The 22493-nt window shown below is 46.1% G+C and overlaps 1 protein-coding gene across 2 annotated transcripts; it reads left to right on the plus strand.

The window, feature by feature from the left end:
• The first annotated feature begins 648 nt into the window (after window positions 1–648).
• Window positions 649–22280, plus strand: CRY2 (cryptochrome circadian regulator 2). 2 transcript variants are annotated; one of them, XM_062635779.1, is made up of 12 exons: window positions 649–868; window positions 3692–3800; window positions 7264–7406; window positions 13702–13886; window positions 15089–15177; window positions 16201–16341; window positions 16860–17171; window positions 18207–18358; window positions 18510–18712; window positions 19077–19166; window positions 19671–19812; window positions 20290–22280. In XM_062635779.1, exons 1-11 carry the CDS (start codon window positions 681–683, stop codon window positions 19808–19810), a joined length of 1752 nt encoding a protein of 583 aa, XP_062491763.1. In that variant the 5' UTR covers window positions 649–680; the 3' UTR covers window positions 19811–19812; window positions 20290–22280. The 2 variants fall into 2 exon arrangements, with proteins under 2 accessions (XP_062491763.1, XP_062491764.1); XM_062635780.1 differs by having other exon boundaries at window positions 19674–19812.
• The last annotated feature ends 213 nt before the right edge of the window (window positions 22281–22493 follow it).

Here is a 22493-nt window from a genome sequence, read left to right on the forward strand (position 1 = left end):
CTTGCATGTGATGTCTGACCACTCCTACAGAACAACACTCCGATTCTGCACAGAATATGTTCTTGTCTAATTCTGGTGGCCTCCTGCTCCAGATTTCATGACAACAGGTACCATCTCCTTTTCAATGCAGGCTACCATTTGGAGTCATAGACTCACAGAATGTTTGGGGTTAGAAAGGACCTTAGATCATGCACTTCCAACCCCCTGCCATGAGCAGGGGTGCCTCACACTAGACCCTGTCACCTAAGGCTCTGTCCAGCCTGGCCTTGAACACTGCCCAAGGATGGAGCATTTACCACTTCTATGGGCAACCTGTGCCAGTCCATCACCACCCTCACAGTAAATAACTTGTTCCTGACATCTAACCTGGGCTTCCCCTGGTTAAAAGTCCTTGATATATTAGTTTTTTTAATGGGAGCGGACATTTTCACTGTTGTACCGGCCAAACCTGCCTAATAAAGCCGGAGGTCTCTGGAGCTGATGAGTGCTGGGAGACAAGGTTGAGCTTCTGTCGCCATGGGGAGGGGGACACGAGAAGCGCGGCCGCTGGGGGGCGGCAAAGTCCCTTTACGCCTCTGCCCGTCCCGCCCCTTCGCGCTGATTGGCTGAGCTGGCGTACGCTCAGGGGCGGAGTGGACGCGGGCGGCCGCGGGCGGCAGCGGCTGCAGTCGGCAACGGCGATGGCGGCGGCCGAGCTGGGCCCGGGTCCAGCCCGGTGCCGCTCGGTGCATTGGTTCCGCCGCGGGCTGCGGCTGCACGACAACCCTGCGCTGCAGGAAGCGCTGCGGGACGCCGCGTCCCTCCGCTGCATCTACATCCTGGACCCGTGGTTCGCCGCCTCCTCCGCTGTGGGCATCAACCGCTGGCGGTGAGTGGGCTGAGGTGGCTCCGGGCCCTCAGGCCGCCGGTGGGGGCTGAGGGGAACGGGATGTGAGGGGCTGGGTGCGGGCGGGACCGGCGGTGGGGAGGGCTCCCGCGGCTGACGGGGCGCTTTCAGGGGTGTGGGCCGTGTCGGTGAGGCCGCAGCGGGAGCCTCGCCCTGGCCGGTCCGTGTATTGCTGCCCTATGAGGGTGCTGAGGCGCTGGCACAGGCTGCCCAGAGAAGCTGTGGCTGCCCCATCCCTGGCAGTGCTCAAGGCCAGGCTGGATGGGCTTGGAGCGACCTGGTCTAGTGGAAGGTGTCCCTGCCTGTGGCAAGGGGCTAGAACTGGATGAGCTTTAAGGTCCCTTCCAACACAAACCATTCTGCAGCCGATGGCGGCTTAGCTTTAGAAAATGCTTTTTCCTGAATTTAAAAACAAGCGCAAAGGATCCTCAGAGCTGCGTGACAGCCCCACGCCTTTTATCTGCCCCTTTGGCTGCTGAGCGCACACAGGCATGTGTGCACTCCTGCCTTCCTTCAGTCCCTCTTTGGGCTTTTTATGGGACTACACTTTGGCTGCTGCTGGGGAAATGGCCATGAAGCTGTTAGTACTTGAGTCACGTCTGTGCAGAGCAAAACCTCGTGTACCGGGAGCTAGTCGCATTACATAATGCTGTTGTGCCAAATCTCAGCTGTCTAAATGTTTGGAAACCCAATCCAGGAAGGGATTTTCCTCTGTAAGGCTTCCCTGCATACAAACGAAGCAGGATCTCCCGCTGCCCTCTCCTGCCCCAATCAGGGGTAGCGGACAGGACAGCCACCTGGCTCCAAGTGCTCTTTGAAATGTCACGGTGGCAGGGCGTTAGGGAAACTCTAGTTGTAACTGACTGCCTCTGCTGTGCACCACAGTTTTACTATAAGGAATGAGGTAGTGAGGGTGATTTAAGCATTTCTAGAACCCTCATCAGAGGATGGCTTAAAAACTGTAAATGTGCTGAAATGACCACAGTGTAGATGTTCACATTACAGAAAACTCTGGATTCTCTTACAGCTTAATATGCTGGGAGCATGAAGTGATTTTTGCACAGACCAGACTTTCTAAAGGCAGCAGCAGACAGAGCCTCTCAAGTGCTGCTGCTGTTGGTAACTGCCATCATTTGGAACAACCAAAGCAGTGCCCCCAGAAGATTAATTCCTGATCCATTTAATCCTTGTTTGTTTCCACCAACATTCCGTAGGAAGGGAAGCAGATCTTATTTATGTTGTAGTCATGGAACAGGTGAGCAGATGAAGTTTTTAAGAATAAGGTTTTCTTGGAAGTGTGCCTGCTGCAGATGTCAGAAATTAGCACCACTGGCTTTAGGCAAAAACATTGCCAAGTTACTTATATTTACTGGACTGCCACTGGTTCCCATTGAGAGCTTTGGCTTTGTTTCTCTATTTATTTATTTAATGCAGTTCCTTGCATTCAGAGGTCCATGCACCTAAAGTAACAGTTGGTGTTTTACCCAGCTCCCAGAAACGTTGAAATTCCCTTATTATTTATTCATATAGGATGAACCCTTGTTTAATTTTTAGAACACCTTGGAAAGTTGCTATTCCTATTTAATAGATGGAAAGTGGGCTGAGGGTAGGGGTGGTTTGTTTAGGTTACCCAGAAGTGGTTCTGAGTCTTCTGTACTGTTACAGTTGGCCCTTCTTTTCATGAGCCCCACATCCTTTTCTCCCTCAGGACGTGGAGAGGGAGCTTGTTCTATCGCAAAGCTTGCATTTTATGTTACGGGCCATGCAGCTGAGGAGAGAGAAAGAATCTACTTTGCAGGGCAGTTGTAGCTTAGCTTCCCTGAGCTGCGTGTGGTCTTAAGGGAGCTGATGCAGATACTCATGTCTTGCAGGTCACGCTGCAGAGTGGGCATGGAATAGGGGGAGGAGGTGGAGGTTGGCAGCTCACAGAGGGTTGTGAGTTTGCCAGCAGTGCCACGTGCTGTCACAGAGACTGAAGTTTTAGAGCTGGTGTCTGTTGCAGCATTAGGCAAAACAAAGTGACCTTATGGTGTAGAACCGGTGACGTGACTGTAAAAGCAATGATTACACATTTGATGTTTTATAGCATAGTGGGAGACACCATTAAATGCAAAAATCACTTAAATGCTTTTTTACAGTTTGGGGGGGGGAGGGGGAAGGGGATAGATTGGTATTTTTGCATGCGCTCTCATCTTTATGTCTTCATGGTGGAAGACAAAATGCAGTTCTGTTTGCAGCAATTCTAAGTACAGATAAATCTTGCCTTGGGATATCCTGATGCTCAGTCTTGTGCTACTGATGGGCCAGGAGCGTGCATTTTTCTGCTGTGGCATTGTGTATTTGTAGTGAGAACTGTAACACTTGCACAGTTCTTATAGTAATTCATTACTTTTTGGAGCAGTAGTGTATCGACATCTACTTCTTGAGCAAAATCGCTCCCGCCCCAGAACAGAATCAGTGAGAGAAAATACTGTAGGTAATTATATGGTTTATGCTTTTTGCCATCTCATTATGTGGGAAGAGTGGCTGGTGGGAGGTGCTGCCAGCTCTGAGAGAGAACATGGGAAGGGGATTGCAGGAAAAAGGAAATCCGCACCTGTACAAGTAGAACATGCACATGAATGGCTGGGAGCTGGCTGATGCTGCAGTCTCACAGCAGTCAGTAGACACCGGGATGAATATGAATTGTTGTTTTCTGTTTCTTGTCCTAACTTCCTGTTTGATTGGTGATACAGATTTGCTGGAGTTCCATGCAGATTTTCCTCTGTTGTCTTTACACTGACTGCTCTTGTTTCTCCTCTGCAGATTTCTGCTCCAGTCTCTGGAAGATCTGGACAACAGTTTAAGGAAACTCAACTCTCGCTTGTTTGTTGTGCGAGGGCAGCCAACAGATGTCTTCCCAAGACTCTTTAAAGTAAGAGAATAATTTTCTGGAGCATAATGAAGAAAAACTTACGTCCTGGTGCTATCTTTGTTTTCACTCTAATGTTTTGCTAGCTGTTGGAGATCTCCTCAGCTTCTCTTTGACTGTAACTAATTCTTAACTATAACACATCTTCACTGTAACAAATCTCTTTAACTACAATTATCTACAACTAGCATAAGGGTCAGGCTTGGGAGCCAGATATGCTCTTGAACTCAGACTTGCAAAGAAATTTAGTAGTAGAGTATAACCTAATACTAGCATGCTTGAGCTTGTCTTTTTGGATGGTGATCTTCATCTTTGTATGTCAGGTCTCACAGGGCTGCACTCCTCTATGTTGAGAGGTTCTTTTGTACTCAGTATTTTCTTCTGCAGCTCTTACTCTGTGAAGACTGCTGTGACAACACACCTTTACGGACAACCAAAAAAATATATTGATCTGTATGTGAGCTACAAATAGGGCTTTGTGTTAAAATTTAAAAATTCAGAAGCTTTTATGTTAGCTGACTTCCTTTTCTTCTTCTGTTCAAGGCGGCAGTCTGGTCAGCACTGCAGCAAAATACAGCTTGGGTCCAGGCTCCCTGCTGATGTACCATTTAGGACAATGGAATATGCAGTGAATTCAGTGGTCATTAATGTATTAGTGGGATACATTTCTGAAGTGTCAGTGCTGCAGATTGTGAGAGACAAGGCTGGCCAGAGCATCTCCTTGAATATTAAGGTTCCTCACGCAGTATCATTTTTCTCTGTCCTGCTCTAAGACTGAACTTTCCGTTGTCTTTGAACCTTTTTGACAGCATCTTTACTAGAGCGACAAAGCTAAAACAGTTCATAAGTGTCTTATGATTTGGGTTTGTCATGTGGACTGTACCTTACATATGGTTGACAGAACTAGTGTCACCAAAACTAGTGTCAGCTGCTGTAGACCAGCTGCTGAGAAGGAGACGTAAACTTAAATGTATAACCTCTGACTGTGAATGGTTGTGATGTGTGTTTCTGGGAGGAGGGCAGTACTGGGGAGGGGAATCGGACTGAGCAGGTCAGAAGGGGCGCTGATACTTATTTTGCCTTTGCATCTTAACACATGACACAAACTGTGTGCTGCTTTTAGCGTTTTCAGTGGCTGGGTTGCTTTTTGATCTGCAAATAAGTTCTGGCCAGTAGCAGTTCATGCTCCCCTTATATTAGTTTAAGGTATTCACAGGATAATTAAAACTTTGATGGAGAAAAAGGCTCACTTTGGTCAAAGAACAAAAAGTAGTTGGCAGAATCAGAGGTTTGGAGAGATGTTTGTGGAATCCACCAGACTTGCTTTTTGATGCAGTCTGTCTTCTGGGGCAAGTGAGTTAATGAATACCTTGGATGTGCTGTAACAGAGAAAAGGGGGGTGTGAAGGTGTTATGCTATTATGTGGGAAAAGTATGGCTTTCATGGGGATTCAAGCCTCTTCAGAGCTGCTGCACTGAACAGTGAATTAGCAGCAGCTCATGTCTTGCTGTCAGCTGTTTTGGTGAGGAGAGTTATGTCACGTGTGGTAATGCAACACTTAGACCTATTATAGTTTCTGCTCTTCCTGCCAGTAGCTTCAGCTATGTTGGCAATAGCAGTTGCTGCAAAGGCACTTCTGTATGTGGATACCATGAGAATTGTACTTGTTACCTCTGTCTTAACTTTTGTAGAGGCTTTTTGTCTCCCTGCCTCTGAAAAAACATCTGTAATTTTACCTCTTCTATCAAAGAAAGAGTCATTTGTTCCCTAAAGTTTGCTCACAGTCCCTTTGGTGGGTGTTTCTTTCTCTACAGTTTTGCTTTGCTATAGGCTAGATACTAACAGACAAGTCAGTCATGGTTGTTCTTTTGTATATCTGCAGCAATTTACTGTCATACAGCTTACTGTTTTTTGCATGGTTTGCTGTGCTGTCACACAGAGTGGTGGGCTTCTCTGAAGTGTGGGAAATACCTGAATTTGAAGTTTTGTATTCTTACCTAAAATCTCTGCTAGCCTTAAATGGCTGGGGCCTTTTTTATTCTGTTCCTTTCTTTCAAGACAGTAATGTGTGTTTCTTCCAAGACCAAAGCCAACTTTTCCAAGCTTTCCAGCTGATACTGTCTTTCTTATAAAAGAAAGAAAAGTCTAAAATGAAGCTGTTAAATCACATAGGAGCAGGGCAGGGCCTGGAAAGTGTCTGTTTGACCCCTGCTTCAAGTTATGGATGGTGTCATGCTCTTAGTTTGAAAAAGGAGTGGAGGACCTCTCTTGAGATGTACATTCAGTACATAACTGGTTCAGTTCTCTGTCCTTCCTAATATTAAGGATTGAATCTGAAAGCTTAGAAAAGAAGGGAATTTGTACAGTTGTCTGCTTCCAAATTCCCTTCCCTGTCCTTGGCATTATTTTTCAATGGTCTTTAGTGAGCTAATCACATCTGTTCTTTGTGTTTTGTGTCTGGTTCCAAAGTGGAAAAGGCTGTCCTGTATATATAGAGGTAACTTAGACTGTCTCACTTGGAGAATGTTGTTCGGAACTTGGTTTTGTGAGGGGTTTTTTAAGTGTCTCTGTAGATTTCTGGATGTGTTTGACTAAAGTGTTTGCTAAACAGATCTGTGGGCTGCTGCTCCGCTTGATGGATGTCTCAGGAGGGTCGCTGTGGAAACCATTAAACCTCTTCTCATAGGATTCATTTTCTGAGAAAAACTAGGCCATAGTCCTTGAGAGCAAACTGTGCTCTGGAAAAGCCTGAATGCTATTTTGTAAGGCTTGTTCCATGTAATCTGTGAGAGATCTGCTAAAGGCATGAAGATACAGGATAGGTGCATGGCTTGGCTAGGGTAAAATAACCCCACAAAGGCAGAACTTGAATATAAGTCTGAATTACATTATCATACTCTACCGTGATGACCAGAAAGGTTCACTCAGTTGCCATCCTGTGCCCTGTGTTTGCCAGTACCTTTGTTTTTTGCTGTTTGGGTTGGACATTGGTCCTCTACTATATGATTGCTTTAAAGAGACATTGGAAAAAATTTAGAGTGTACTGGTTTCATTTAATGAAAGTTTCCACATAAAAATATGGGGTTTTGAGTGGAACTTGTTCTCTGAAAGGCCTTCTCTGCAAGTGCTTGAATCTAATAGTAGGGTTACTTTTGGACAGCATGTGTAACAAAATAGGTGGTGTTAGGTTTGGGGACTGAGCTGTAACCTAAGAATATTAATAGAGAAGAACTTGAACCTCCTTTAGGTGTCTTACACCTGAGGTAGGAATTTGCATGGCTGATGTGGTGCTTACTAGAGCTGATAAAATTGTTGACTCTTTGGTTATCTCAACTCCAGATCGCTGGTCATCACAGGAACCTTCTCTAAGCTTCCAGACTGTCCAGGAACTCTGAAACCCTCATTTGTAATTGTGCTGGTCACAAAGAGTCTTGTTTGTCAGCTCTGTGCCTTGTGTTTCTTGCAGGAATGGGGAGTCACTCGTCTCACCTTTGAATATGACTCGGAGCCGTTCGGTAAGGAGAGAGATGCAGCTATCATCAAACTGGCCAAGGAGGCTGGCGTGGAGGTGGTGATAGAGAACTCCCACACCCTCTATGACTTGGACAGGTAAAGGGAGAGCAAGGGCAGAGGTGCTGTCTGGGCTAGGCTGGGATTGTCACATCTGTGAAGACCAGTCTTTTCATTATCCATGTTGATCTCTGTCACCCTGTGTGAACCTAGAAGGTGTCAACAGGATTACTCTGCGCACTTGCGCTTTTGATTAGAGCACGTTAAAATGCTGGCAGTGACGTGAATATACAGGATGGTGTTGCCTCAAGCTTATTAAACTCTCTACTTAACAGGCATTTAAGTTGTGTCCTGTTGATGGCTCCCCTTGAGCATGTCCTCACTGTGTGGACTGCTGGTTTTTCCTATCTTTTGTTAAAGATAGTTGAGCTTTTGTCTCAAACAGGTTATGAAAGCAGGGCTTTTAACTGATGGACATGCCAGGACAGCTGGAAGGAATAGAACAAGGTAGACTGGGGCAAACTTACCATATTTTAAAACATGAATGTCTTGTCTTTGTTGTGTATCTGCTGTGGGGGAGCCTTGCCTTTATGTTGAGCTTTATATATTTACTCATATAAAATACAATCTCCATGTATCTGTGATCTCCTTAAAGAGTGAACAGTCTTTCAGCTAAGACTAATGTACGCTTAACTTCAGCCATGTTTCAGTACTGTTCTTACAGGTTTTTTGCCTTTTTTTTGGAGGGGGGGAGGCATATGATTTTTGTCAGTAATGCTGAATATAGGTTTCCTCTTTTAACATCCCCAATTTCCCATGGGAAGGAGCTTTGCAGTTAGCATATGCTGTGTGGAAATGCTTGTCTTTGGAGTGTGGGGGATTCTTCTTGATCCTGTCTCATGAACAGACACTGCTTTCTCATTTTGCCTTGGAAGAGACCTCTTGAATGCTTATTGCATCCTCACCTCTTCAGTGTCAATGCCCCTCACATACTTCCTCATGTCATCTTTGTCTTTTCCAACGTGGTTTATCCTAGTTTACTTAAGTTTTCAGGTGGAATTTCTATTCTAAAAAATCTTCCGTATCTCTTCTAAGTTTTGTCACCTTCATACATCTGGGTATTTCTAGAGCTGGAGAGGAGCTAGCATTCAAACTGCAGGAGCAGCATGGATTTTTATAGTCCTGTAATGTTTTCTGTCTTCTCCTAATAGTCACCAGCATTCTTTATCTTTTTTCTGAGTGCTGTTAAAACTAAACTGTTGTCTCAGGGCTTCCTTCCAGAATAGGCGTAGCTATTTGAGATTGCATAGCTGTGCATATGGAGAAACAACATGACCAACAGTGCATTTCATCTGATATTTTTGAGAGCTGGTCATGCAGTGTTCATCTTTAGCTATGCAAGATAGCTTATTGCGTCAGTAAACTTTATCAGCCGCCTCTTTTTTTGTCCCTTCACAGCTATTTTATGAATAATGTTGGGCAGCACAAGCACCTGCTCAGCTCTGTGTAGGGTTTCTCCTTCCGTATCTCAAAGAATTTCCTGTCTGCAGGGACCTTTTGCTTTATCCCTATTTATTAGGGTTTCTTTAATAATTTTCAATGAGGGATCTAGTCAGATGGTTTCTGAAAATTCAAGTAGAGGGTATCAGCTGAATCTGCCTTGCCCCAAGCTCAAATGTCACTACCAAATTTTGAGGCACAACTTCTTTTATCAAGGCCAAATTAACCCTCCAGCATATTGCATATACCCATGCATTCAGTGTTTCCATTAGTATTTTCTACCCCTCTGCCTAATGCACATACGAGAATCTCTATTGTGTCATCCCTCTGGTGCCTGGAGATGCGTTTTAAATCTGGAGTCATATTTGCTCTTCTTTTTTCCTTGTTGTATTCAGTTCTAAGGCAAGCGTTCCATGCAGCAGCTATTAGCTTAGGTATTTCTTGATGTCCTTTACAGCTCCTGGGTGAATGCTTGCTGCTCCTGGCAATCTGTTGCTGTTCAAGCATAGCTTTGCTTTGTAGCATTTAGAATAGAATCATAGAATCCTTTTTCTCATAGAATTAATTTCTTCCAAGCCTACCAGTCTGTGACATCTCCTGATAAATTTTCCTTTAAAAGATTCAGTTGTAACCTCCCTGAATATGTCCATAATGAATAGACATGTAAAAATATATGCAGGTTTTTTTGATGTGCTGTTACAGAGACTGCCTTTTTTTTTTTATGACTTGATCTTCTCTTGGCCCTATAAATATCCGGAGTGTCTGGAAAGGGATTTTATTTTTTAACTACTTAGGCTTTTTTTAAACGGTTTCTCACACTTTGCTGTGAGTTGGGAGGTGGAAAGAAGCTGCTTTTGTGGATTTTAATTTAACATACCAAAGCTTGGGGTTTGTCTATCTTTATCTGGCCTTCATTTTTCTGAAGGATTTTTACCTTCTATTATCTTTGCTGATGCTGTTCTCTAATTGTTTTGAATCTTGTGATCTGAAATCTTTTTGTGTGCAATTGTTGAATATTTTTCCCCCTAACATCATCCTCAAACCATCTTCGTGTTGCCTGTCGGCGTTTTACGTCTCAGCTGCTTCTTTTTGCTTAGCAGCCTGCCTCATTTTTATGCATTTCTCGAATTCAAAGTCATTGCTGCTCCTGGAAGGCTGTTTTATTGATACAAGCTGCAGTCACAGATAGAACAGGCAGGTGATAACTACCATTTTCAATTATACTTTAGCACTGCCCAAGACCAAATCATGAATTGCCTTTCCCTGTGGGTTCTTAACCAGTTGTTCCCTGGTTTTGGGCAGGTGGTGGGGTGTGACAGCTACCCAGCCTGTGCAGAGGCAGTTGAAGTCTCCAGTTAACTCTGACATTTCCTGGTTCTTGGCATCTCATGAGATTTCCCAGCAGGTGGTAATACAGTTCTAATATTGTATTTCCCCTGGAAGCCTCTTGCAGGGTATATCACCCTCCAATCCTTCTAACTCATGGTATGTGTTGTCCCTCTGCACACCCTACTTTTTTTTCCTGCATAATTAGTAACCTGGTGCTAGCATCCTTCTTCATCTTTCTTTGATCAAGTTTCCCATAAGATTTTCAGATCTGGTTTTAAACAATTTAGACTCATCTTTCACTTTGACATAAATGATCCCAGCAGTCCTTCTCTTGTCCCCTGCAGTGTATTCCCAGTACCAGCTCCTTTTAAACAAACAGCCTGTTCAGTTAAGTTGTGAATTTGACCAGTTTTACCCAGGAAAGAAAGTAGGAAGATTACAATATGCTCCTTGTTGCACTGCCAGCATAGCTGTGTGATAATCAGAGCATCTTTCCCCTCCTCTTCACCCGAACAAGAGGGATATAGAAAATCAGCATCAGTGCTGAAAAATACTCCTAAGAAAATCTAGGCATTTCCAGTCAAGATTATTGATGTTCAGATTGTAGAAATCAGACAAGAAAAATAATCTCTTGCGTTATCAGTTTACCAAGCTCACAGCCTTTACTTGACAATCATTCTATCTGACAACTTCCAGCTGACAGTTTTTTTTGTCTCTTCTCTGAATCTGCCTGTTTTCTCCTCCTTAGGATCTAAATCCTCTGTAGTCTGCTTGCTGACTGTCAGCACTGTGGTTTCTGTAATCCTGGGCAGGCCTCGGTTATTCAGGGGGAGAGGTTTAGGGCAGAAAAGGAACCCTGAGAGCTTGTGTGTTTGTAGCAGGCATCAGGAGCAGCTTTTCTTCAAATATTCTAGCCTAAGGCTTAAATGGTAGTTACATACATTTTAATAGGAGTATGTAGTAATTTAAAGGAACTGGAGAAGTGTGCAGACCTTGGAGGTTCTGCAGTTCATAATTATACTGTGCCAAAAAACTGGTTTATTGCCACCTAAGAATGTTAAATCAAACTTGTGCCTGCCAGATCTTGTTATCCTCATGTGTCTGGCATGGTGATCTGGTGTCAGGTGTTTTTTCCCTGTGCTGATACTTAGCCTGGCATCAAGTAATTTCATCTCTCCTCTGCTCATGTATGTGATGCTGTTGAAGTAGAGTTGTTTGTTCTTTACCCAGCACCTCATGCATAGAATATCTCTTGGGTATCTCTCCATCTCCTCTCTGAATCTGTAGAACTACCCCTTTTGTCTTATATACACGTAGCCCTACACGAGTTCTCTGGAACAAGGATTTAGACAGAGCAATTGCATAAGCTGTGTGAATTGGTAGTGGGGCGCGTTGTTGAGCAGCCTGCTAGCCGAGTGCTGGCAGACAGCTCTTCCTCGTGCAGGGAAGCAGGGAGGGGCACGTTCAGTCCCCTGCGAGAACCCAGACCTGTCATTTGCAGTCGAGCTCGGGTGTCAGGGTTTTGAAGCAAGCAGCTTTCCCTAGCCCTATAGCAATTCCACTGAGGCACTGCCATGGAGATGAGAGTTAGAAGCTGGCACCTGTGGGGGTACACATTCAGGCTCCACAAACACTGCTGTCACAGGTAGGACTTTAGGATACCCTGTAATCCAGACTATGTTTGGTCAGATTTTGGTTGCCTGCTTTCTTGAGGTAAAGTGTGACTGATAGTCAGAAAGACCCTCATAACTTCAGGCATCAAGGCACTACCGTCAGATAGTGCTGGGCAGTGTATTGCTAGTCTGGTAGCACAGATGGTTTCATGTATGCTTACCAACCAAAAAGGTTAGGTTCTGTATGACAGCGATTCTGGTCTTCTCTGTTCTGCTTCAGGAAAACCAGCCAAATAACTGCCACGTGTAGTCTGTGGGTTGCGCAGGGAGAGACAGATAAATGGGAGTATTAAATCCTGGGCAAGCACATCCCTTTTTCTGCCATCAGGGAAAGTCGTGTGAGATTGTACTGCCTGAAGTAGAAGGACAGTAGGAGGAAGGAAAGGACTGCTGACCGGGGGCTTCCTTGGACAAATCTTTGTACAGAAGACAGTGTGCTGTGCCCATACTGTGATTGTCTAGCCTGGCACTGAAACTGTACAGTGCACATCATAGACTGGTATAGAATCACAGACTGGTTTGCGTTGGAAGGACCTTAAAGCTCACCCACTTACAACCCCCTGCCATGCGCAGGGACAACCTTGGACCGGGTTGCTCCAAGCCCTGTCCAACCTGGCCTTGAACACTGCCAGGGATGGGGCAGCCACAGCTTCTCTGGGCACCCTGTGCCAGCGCCTCAGCACCCTCACAGTGAAGATGACAGTAACCATCCTGATTGCCCTTTTCCTCTGCGTCCTTTTGTTCCGGTGTTTACAATTTATAAGCAGGAAAATGGGATGGAGCTGCAGGAGGTTCACGTTCAGTGCTAGCAGCCGCGCTGTCCGTTCACCGGCTCCTTTTCCTTCCCTCGGCCGCCCGGAGGCGGCGGCCCCATCGGCGCCGGGGCGGGCTGCCAGTACTCTCGGGCCCGGCATGTCGCTCCTCCTCGCTACACGTGCGGTGCTGGGAGGCAGGGAGCGCACATGGCGTCTGCCGAACCACTCGGCTTTAAGCCCGGCCCCTTGCATAAGCTGTTGACTGTGATGGGTGGGGAAGGCTGCTCTGCTGCAGCTCCCGGGTGAGCCGTGGGTTTGGCTGTCTCGGCTTTATGTAATGCTGGCGAGCCCTGTGCTGTCTGCTTTGCTGTTAACTCCTTCCTCTCCCTGCGGGAGACCGTGCTCAAAGGGACGTCTTTCACTTACCTGGCCCAGGGGGCTTCTCAAAGATCTCTTTCCCAGGATAAATGAAACTGCATGGAACTAGGAGGCTGTAGATGCTTAGTGAAATAGAGGAATGGGGATTTATGGCTGTCTTTTCCAGTAGCATGATCTGACACTGGGGAATAGCAAGAGCCAGGTCTGCTCGTGACCTTCGGGTGTGGAGAAGGATTTCTTTAATCACTGGTGATACAGAGGGGAGAGAGGAATGACGCAAACTGGGATTTGCCTCATCAGACAGAGGTGGAAGGAGGGGTCGCTAAAACAGGCTGGGACTTCTCATGTCAGATGGGGGGAAGTAAGGTCAGGATCAAGTTAGGACATCACAAGGTGTCAGGGGAGCAGATGCAGGTCTGGGATTTGCTGGGGGAGAGATAAACACAGTAGTCAGACAGAGATTTCATACAAGGGTCTGATGAGGAGCTCTGGAAGAAAAATAAGAGGCTAAACCTCATTTAGCTGGAGGTGTTTTGGTGTTTTTTTTTCCCATGGAGATGAATTAAAATATGGGGAATTTGTTTTCTACTGTGTTTTGAGGTTTTTGTTGGTTGGTTTTGGTATCCCTTTGAGGGATGCATCGAGTGGAAGGTAGGTCTATAAGGATTTCTGTATCCAGAGTGAAAGTGGGATGGAGTTTGGCTGCCATTTCCTTGTGTATTCTGTGGTATGAAGCTGTAATGCTTATTTTGTCTCCAGAATAATTGAGCTTAATGGCCACAAGCCGCCGCTCACCTACAAGCGTTTCCAGGCCATCATTAGCCGCATGGAGCTCCCGAAGAAGCCAGTGAGCACTGTAATAAGCCAGCAGATGGAGACATGTAAAGTGGACATCCAGGAGAACCATGACGATGTGTATGGGGTCCCATCCCTGGAAGAGCTGGGTATGTGTCAGAAGGCAAGGCAAGGGTTAACTGCCTGCTGAAACTGGGATCTAGTGGAACCATTTCTGTGCCCAGGACAGCTCCAGAGTTCTCATCTGACCTGGGCTGCCTGTAGCCATAGAAGCAGCTTAATGAGTACTGGACCTTATGAAGACAGACTGCTGTCCCTTTAGCATTGCTTTGAAACACTCTGTATCTGTCCTTATGTTCTCTGCTATACTGAGCATGTAACTGCTGTACCAGTGTCTCATGTCCTCTCCAGATGCTTTTCTCCTATTATTGTCTCTGACACGTTGTGTAACAGACCTGAAGATGTAAACTAACTATGTACCAGGCTTAGATAATTTCATTTAGTTATTGCCAGGCAGCACCAATTTGGTTGCTTAGCAAAACAAAGGATTATGACAGAAACTTCTTTCATTCATCCTGCTGTGCCTTATGCTGTATCTTTCTTGGAGGAGGATGAATAGAGATCCAGGGATGAAGAATTCAAGCCTATGTCAGGGAATCTAAATGCAAGGGAAGAAAAGATTAATGCAGAATACTGTCTGCATGTGTGTGACTGGAGGCTCCATACCACCTTTATAGGTATCACCTTGTACCTTAGGGCACAGTTTCAGCAGTCATGTGAAAGCAGGGGCTTCACAACAGGAGTTATCCTAAGGTTGCAGTCCTGGGTAGATCTGCTTCCTTTATTGTCTGGTCTAACATGAGACTGCCTGCAACCTTACATGGCTGTGCTTGCTGCCAGGGGAGGCTCCTCTTTCAGCATAGAGCAGTGCAAGGAAACTGCATTATTGCTTTCCCTTTTCATCAGTTCTTCAGCACTTCCTCAGGCTTCCCTAGCACCAGCGTCCAGCAGAGTAAAAGCCTCACAGGGAGCAGCCAGACTACCTAGTGTGTTGCTGGTGTCCATGGCAAGTATTTTGTAAGGCGGAGCTGTGGATCAGGTGTTCCTTTGCCAGCTGCTCTGCCCTTTGGAGCAGAGCCCTGTGGGTAAGTGCTGATACAGCACAGAGAGTGCTGGCTTGAGCAGGTTCTCTCCTCGACCCATATGATTTGCCTGCTATACAAGGACTACAGCAGCAGGCAAGCCATGTTAGGCAACTGCAGTATGTATTGTCTTGCTGTTATCATTGCTTAATTCCATCTATACACTACGTCAGGCATGGCTTTGAATCTTACCAAGTTCTTTCTGTCAGGCTTTCCTACGGATGGTCTTGCCCCTGCGGTTTGGCAAGGAGGGGAGACAGAAGCCTTAGCACGGCTGGATAAACACTTGGAAAGAAAGGTAATCCCTGTGATTTAAGTGGTAATTCCTGCAGCCTGTGCCTCCAAATGAAACATGTTGAGCATTGGTCATCACTCGGTTTCCCTGCTCTTCTAGCAATGGTCACAGCATTCACCTCTGGGAGGAGTGTTTGGTGTTTTTGGAGCGCTCCTGTGATCTTGTGGTGTGTGGATCAGGTAGCTCCTAGGCTTCCTCTGACCCAAAGAAGTACATTTGTGTATTAGTTGTGCTGCTGTTTGAAGCACAGAGGGTTTTTTCCTTGTTTCTGCCCCTCAGTTTCCTTTAGAGGGCTGCAAACTTGGAAACTCTTGTAAGTTGCTCAGTCACTGCTACACACCATCTTGTTTTGTCTGTAGCTGAGGGATTAGTGCAAGTACATGCTTATAAAAGTAGGCCTTCCCCTTGTACATCAGCCTATTAAATGTGTTGTCACACTGGCTGGCATTACTTGAGCCCCTTGGTGAAATACTCACGTGTTTTCTATGGGGCACATGTTCTTGATTATAACACACAAGGCAAACAGTTTCAGAGTAATGAAAAGATGACCCAGCTCAATTTTAAGAATTTTGTATCTTTTTAATGTTGGGTGACTTGGAGCAGTTGTAGAAATCAGAGTATGAATTCTTATGCTAAAAGGGGAATAAACTGTCAACATCATGCTCCACAAAAAGGTCTGAATTTTTAAGGTGTAAAATAAGGTAGAGGTACCTGAACATAAACAGCTGTGTTAGCTTGTATCCCTAGGAGCTCTTAGGGTTATTAGCTCCTGGATACAAAGCAAGCTTAATCCTTTTCTTGGCCAAAGTAACTGGTTTAGATCCTAGAGCAAAGGTCTTGCATGTCTTGAAAAGGTTGTAGGGTTTGGGACTACCCACTTGACATCTCTCCCAGCAGTGGTTGGAGGAGAATAGAAGAAACTTTGCTGTCAGACCTAAGTGGCCTCAGCACCTGCACAGAGGTCTGCCCTTAGCAATGTCCCCAAAATGTGGGATTTTTTGGCTTATTTCTCCTGACTGTGTCTAGGCATGGGTTGCAAATTACGAAAGACCAAGGATGAATGCCAATTCCTTGCTGGCCAGCCCGACAGGCCTCAGTCCCTACCTGCGTTTTGGCTGCTTGTCGTGCCGCTTGTTTTACTATCGTCTCTGGGAGCTGTATAAGAAGGTAAGACAACAGGTTCATCTGGAGAGCAGGTTGGATGTGAGCATAGGTAGCATGGTGCTGGTTCCCAGTCTGTGCCAGAACAGCTGCAGAAGCTGCTGTTGCCTCCTTTGTGTTTGATTGTTGGGCTACTGTTGACACTAAAGAGGAGGCACTTGGGTGTGAGGAAAAGGGATTCTCCTGTATACAGTCAAGCAGATCTTAAATCTCCTGGCACTTTGTTCTTCAGTCTGGATTTTTGTGTCATGAGCCAAATAGAGCTTTTTCCTGTTAGTTTTGTGTCATCCAAGTCACTTGTCAGTGTACTGAGCTAAAAGCAGTACTCTTGACTTTACCACCTGGGGTTTCTCGTAAAGGATGATCTGGAATTGAGTTCCTTTATGGCAGTTGCTAGTAACTGACTTTGGAATTACGTATGAATCTGTGAGTGGCTTACAACTTCAATGCATGGGTGGCTTACTTTACAACTTACTAAAGGCAGTCCTCCCCTGCTTGTGAATACCTTGTTCCCTGCTCCGCAGGTGAAGCGGAACAGCACACCACCCCTCTCTCTCTACGGACAGCTGCTGTGGAGGGAGTTTTTCTACACAGCAGCCACAAACAACCCAAAGTTTGATCGCATGGAGGGGAACCCCATCTGCATCCAAATCCCCTGGGACAGGAATCCTGAAGCCTTGGCAAAGTGGGCAGAGGGCAAGACAGGCTTCCCTTGGATCGATGCAATCATGACCCAACTGAGACAGGAAGGTTGGATCCATCATCTGGCCAGGCATGCGGTGGCCTGCTTCCTGACCAGGGGCGACCTCTGGATCAGCTGGGAGTCAGGAGTCAGGGTGAGTCTGACATTTCCAGAGGCTTGCAGGAGTCCATATGGAAAACAAAGTCTCCCTGGCACTCTCTGCAAGGATGGGTACACAGGTATGGCTTTTGCTTTGTGTGTGGAAGAGGCTTTTGGCCTGCCAACTGCATGACTTCTTTCTGCCTTCTACCATGGGGCTCTGACACTATCAAGAGTCTCCAGTAACCATAACTGAATGTTACGGGGACACACTGATAAATATGGTCTGGGGTCCTGGGGGCTTTTTAGGTTATTCTTTTAATTTATAAAAGTTCTCTCAATCCATCTCTTCTCTTTGCAAGTTCAGTGTCACTTTATGACTGGACTTTTTTCCTCATGGAAATGGATTGTATAATCCATCACCGTGCCGGTCAGGGAATGCTCCATGACTGTGAAATCTGAGTGTAGAGTCTCTCAAGGAAAGAGGTAAAAGACCCTCCTCTTGGGCCATCTGAAGGGACAGACAGCTTGAACCTATCCAGTGTACATACAGCCCTACACAAAGTGGAGGGAGAGGTGTCTTGTCACAAAGGTGACAAAGGAGCACGTAGCAGAATGTGCATCATAGGGTCATATGCTAAAAGTGCAGTGTCTGCATGGATGTAAGTTGCTGCTGAAACCTGTTCACCTCTCAGTGGCAGCGTGCTCTGTGACCTTCAGAGGGCTTCTTGCTTTGGTGTTTGTTCTTTGCAGCATCTGCCTGCTTCCCATGATTGGTGCTTTGCACTTGTTATGCCTCCTAGGTTAGGATCAATACCCACGGCTTGCTGCAACACTAGGTAGTGATTTAGTCTCTAGCTGCATGAGAGATAAGGCAGCACTTTATCGGTGTGAGCAGACAGAACCTCCCTATGTGAGAGCATCATAAAGTGAGATCTATTGACCAGCCATCTGGCTTCAGCTGCTGCTCTGGTTCCTAGGGGCTGTGCTCACAGCTCAGCACCTGCCATCTGAATTGGCATCTTGGGTCCCCCTGCCACAAAGTCCTGTGTGGGGAAGCTCTCAGTGCCTTTTCTTCCCCTTGCTGCAGGTATTTGATGAACTGTTGCTGGATGCAGACTTCAGTGTGAATGCAGGCAGCTGGATGTGGCTTTCCTGCAGTGCGTTCTTCCAACAGTTCTTCCACTGCTACTGCCCTGTGGGCTTCGGACGTCGCACAGACCCCAGTGGTGACTACGTTAAGTGAGTGATGTGTCTGGAGCTTCTCTGTTGCTTGATCTCTGAGCCTAAGTTGTTCAGTGATTGACGGGTGTATAAGCACTTTGTGTGCATTGTGAATACTGTGTTGCTGCACTGTAAGTGATGCTTGTGCGTCTTTTTACTTGTGTTGCAGGCGGTATCTGCCGAAACTAAAGGGTTTCCCCTCACGCTACATCTACGAACCATGGAATGCCCCAGAGTCTGTGCAGAAGGCAGCCAAGTGCATCATTGGGGTGGACTACCCCAAACCCATGGTGAACCACGCAGAGACCAGTCGACTGAACATTGAGCGCATGAAGCAGATCTACCAGCAGCTGTCACGCTACAGAGGGCTCTGTAAGTACCAATAATTGCAAAAGACTGTTTGTTTAATAGGAAATAAAATGCTAGGAGGGAAGGTAGTGGTTTAAAATAGATACCACTGAGTAGTTTTGAGAGTTGGTAATGGCACAGCACCATCCCTGTGCCACCAATGGTCCATTCTTCACTTTGTGGGGAAAAAACTAGGCAAAGAATGTTAAATAAATACACTTCTGGATTTGTGTCTGTGGCCAGCACTGGGTGAGCACATCTCTGAATTCGTCCTGCTTTGGTACATGGATGCGCTGGTTGGTCATCAGTAAGATGTCTCCATGTGAAAGGTTTCTCCCACCACCATAGTTAAGTGTTTCTTAACTATGATTTTCTTGTGTTTCTCTAGGTTTACTGGCATCAGTCCCTTCATGTGTGGAAGATCTCAGTGGCCCAGTTACAGACTCAGCCTCAGGGCAGGGTTGCAGCACCAGTACAGGTGAGCTGGAGTTTTGCGCTTCTGAGATGGTTTCATGTTGACTTACAGGCTATGGGCAGGAGGAGGGAGAGATCCTTTTCTAATAAGAAGAGAGTGTGTATCTAGGAATACCTAGATCTCATTCACCTTCCTTTAGGCTTTTTCAGAAGTCCCAGTGAGCCTTCATTTCTAAAAGGGCTGAAGAACAATTGATTAAAGTGAACCTTTTATTGCCTGTATGGGATCATATGCAGGCACTTCAGGGAGAAGTACCGATTACTGTAGGGCCAGTCAGGTGTAATGAAGCTGTTCTCCAGCAAAGGAAAATACTTTTGTGTGTGTTCTGGGGGACTTGATTCTTCTTTTAACAAAGGTCTTTCAACAGTTTTCAAGGAGGTTGCTGCAACGTGTCTGTGCTTGTACGCTGCATGTTCTTTCTCCCACCTCTGTGACAGGTTAGGCTAGGGTGTACTCATGAGATTTAAAGGCAGGGGAACTGTTGCAATGACTCTTCTTGTTCTACAGCAGTGAGGCTGTCGCAAGCAGACCAGGCTTCTCCAAAGCGCAAACACGAGGGAGCAGAAGAGCCGTGCACTGAAGAACTGTTCAAACGAGCCAAAGTGACAGGTCTCCCCGCTCCAGAGGTCCCTGGCAAGAGTTTATGACTGTGAGTAGTCCCCAGTGTGGTCTGGCTTAAACTGCCTTGTTTTGGCAGATAGCAAGGCTCAGTCCATTTGCTCCCTGCATTTTAATGAGCAAAATGGACTTGCTTATGGAGGGAGGTGGCTGCTGACTGTATATTCCATAGCCCTGCAATTTGGCAGTGGGCTGCCCTCCGGTTGTTTTGCTTTTGCTTGACAAGCTGTTAACTCAGTTGTCCAGCAGAGAGCAGTACCCTATTGCTGGAACAGTCACAGAGCAGTTCTTCGGTTTGCTCTAGTGAGGCTGCTTCTCCTTCCACAGGGTAGGTTTGCAGCCAGGTTTGCCCATGTGGCAAGGGTACAGGCTACAGGAGGAGAGCAAGCAGGTCCAGTCATCTTCCTGAAATGCTTCCAGGAGGGAAGGAACTGGCTGCATATTCTGCCAACTTCCCGGGATGAAAAGTGAGTTTGAGGCAAATTCTCTCTTTTGCTTTTTCCTACAGCCAGCAACAAGCACCTTGCAAGTGAAGAGGGAGAGTGCTGAAGAGGTGACCAGAGGAGTAGGGACTGCTGCCATGGAGGGACTGGAACTTGTGATCCGCAACAGAAAATCTGGGGTTTCATATAAATGTGTAATTCCAATAGCTGCCACAAAAAGGCACTGCGTTACTTGTGCTTGGGACTATTTGGCTTTCTGGTCTCCAGAGAGCCAAATATGTCTCCTCAGCCATGTCCAAAATCTGACCACATTTAAGGTGGGGAGAGTCTTCTATCAGCTTGTGCAGTCCCAGGTGTATCTTTCTTTTCTGACAGTGGCTTGATGCATTGATGTAGGGAGCAGCATCTGCGCATCTCAAGTAGTGAACGTCCTTTCTCATCACTAATACTAGGCAGTGAGTGGCGCTGATTAATTCAAATTATAGTAGGAGTTGAGAAGGAAGCTGCTACAGTGTTAAAAATAGAGTACCCATCCTACGAGAGAGCAGGAGAAACTCAGGTTTTCTTTCATTAGTCTAGACTGGCGGAGATGTAAATGCTTTCTGAGTAAATCAAGGTGGTACTCATGGGATGGAAAGAAAATGAAGGACAACTGTAGCACAAGAACAAAGGGAACCAAACTGTCTGTACTCTTGAACAGCACTTAAAACTCTCCCTGCAGAAGAATCTCGCTGCTGCAACATGGGCTGTTGTCTGGAAGGAGCAGCTTCAGAGCACTTTGACATTGGGTGGGAGGGAGTCTGAGAGGAGAAATTCTTGAGAGAATAAGAACATGGCTTGATAGGAGTAAAGTAGTTTCCCAGAAGCTTGCTGGTCCAGATAAAAGGAAGCAACATCTGTGCCCCTGTATTCTAGAGCATTTCCTTCCCTGAGCAAGAGCTCTCTCAGATGGAGCAACCATGGTGTGTAGCCTGTGAGTGCCTCGTACTGATAGGGGATGTGTTACACATCAGCTCCTTGAAGTGAGTCTTCGTCAGTTTTAGTCCCTTATCCATTCTGGGTGTCCATTCTGTTTTCTCTTTCCTGCACTGGCATCTGTGTTTCAGGTTTCTACACAGTATACTTCAGTCCCTCTTGCCCTGCACACTGCTCCTTATGGCCATACGCATTCATGCTGGTGCTTTGTAGTCAAGCAGGACGATTGTGTAGCTTTCCTGGCTCTTAACCATACACTCCTTGGCCCAATCCTGTTACATGTCACTTCAAGACAGTGCTGGAAGAGCACCTCTACTTGCCTTCCCATCTGAGAGGGGAAGGGAGGGTAGTACTGCCGAAGAGCCTGTCTTCTGGCTGTTCTAAAGAGGGAGTAGATCAAGTAGCTGGTCTTATGCAATGGGCTGCTGTTGGCACTGTTTTCATTTGCTGTCCAAAACTTTTCATCCCTGCCTGGAACAGATAACATGGGACTATATGTGAATTGCTCAGTGAACAGCTTGGGGAGCACAGGAGTTATCTCCTACTCCGACTGGGATAATCAAATTCCATTTTGGAGCCCATGTTTGAGCCCAGAGCAATGGGGCTGCAAATAGAAAGTGACTCAAATGCGTCTGGGAAAGCTGAAGTGGTTGAATTGGGTCTGTGAGTTAACTTAGTGAATAGCTGAATAACCTTTCCTTCCCACTCATCTCCCTGGGGCATTGACCCTAGATTCCTTTTTGCAAGGGAATCCATTGAGCAGATTGACCAAGTAAATACTTTTCCTGCTCTTACTTTCTTCTAAACTTCTATTCATAAAGCCTGCCTGGTGGAAAACCCAGTACTCAACAAGTTTTGTCCCTTTCACTCTGACCCAGACCTTACTCCCATTGTCTTGGGGGTAGAAAGTTGTGAAGAAATAGAGACACCCCTTCTGCGGCAGAGAGAAGAAAGGGAGAAGACGTGCACTTTGTACACTTAGGTTACAGAAGTTGTGACTTCTGTCCTTTGCAGAGCCTCATGCTTGGGCAATGGTCTGTAAATATGATTTTTTTTTTAAATATATAAATGTCTTTAACCCGCTCTATGCTGTCATCCAAATTATTTCAGTTGGCAAGTGGCATGCTTGGGACTGGATCTGGGGGGTAAGAAGGCAAAGGGAGGGGAGGCTGAATCTCTTACGTGATGTCTTAGAAGGCTTTGTAGATCTGGAGGGAATCCCTTTTGCAAGGTTTCTGTCAGCACCTGTGGTGTGGATGATGTTACCTGAAGAGCTGCAGTTTGGGTAGTAGAA

This window comes from Pezoporus occidentalis, unplaced genomic scaffold, assembly GCF_034315485.1.
Source record: "Pezoporus occidentalis ecotype Australia unplaced genomic scaffold, CSIRO_AGI_Poc_V1 ctg46, whole genome shotgun sequence".
NCBI lineage: Eukaryota > Metazoa > Chordata > Aves > Psittaciformes > Psittacidae > Pezoporus > Pezoporus occidentalis.

Coding starts and splice junctions, on each gene's coding strand:
- CRY2 (XM_062635779.1), top strand. CDS start 681: ATGGCGGCGGCCGAGCTGGGCCCGGGTCCAGCCCGGTGCCGCTCGGTG. Junction 13,887..15,088: donor CCCATCCCTGGAAGAGCTGG/GTATGTGTCAGA, acceptor TCTTTCTGTCAG/GCTTTCCTACGGATGGTCTT. Junction 17,172..18,206: donor GCTGGGAGTCAGGAGTCAGG/GTGAGTCTGACA, acceptor CCCTTGCTGCAG/GTATTTGATGAACTGTTGCT.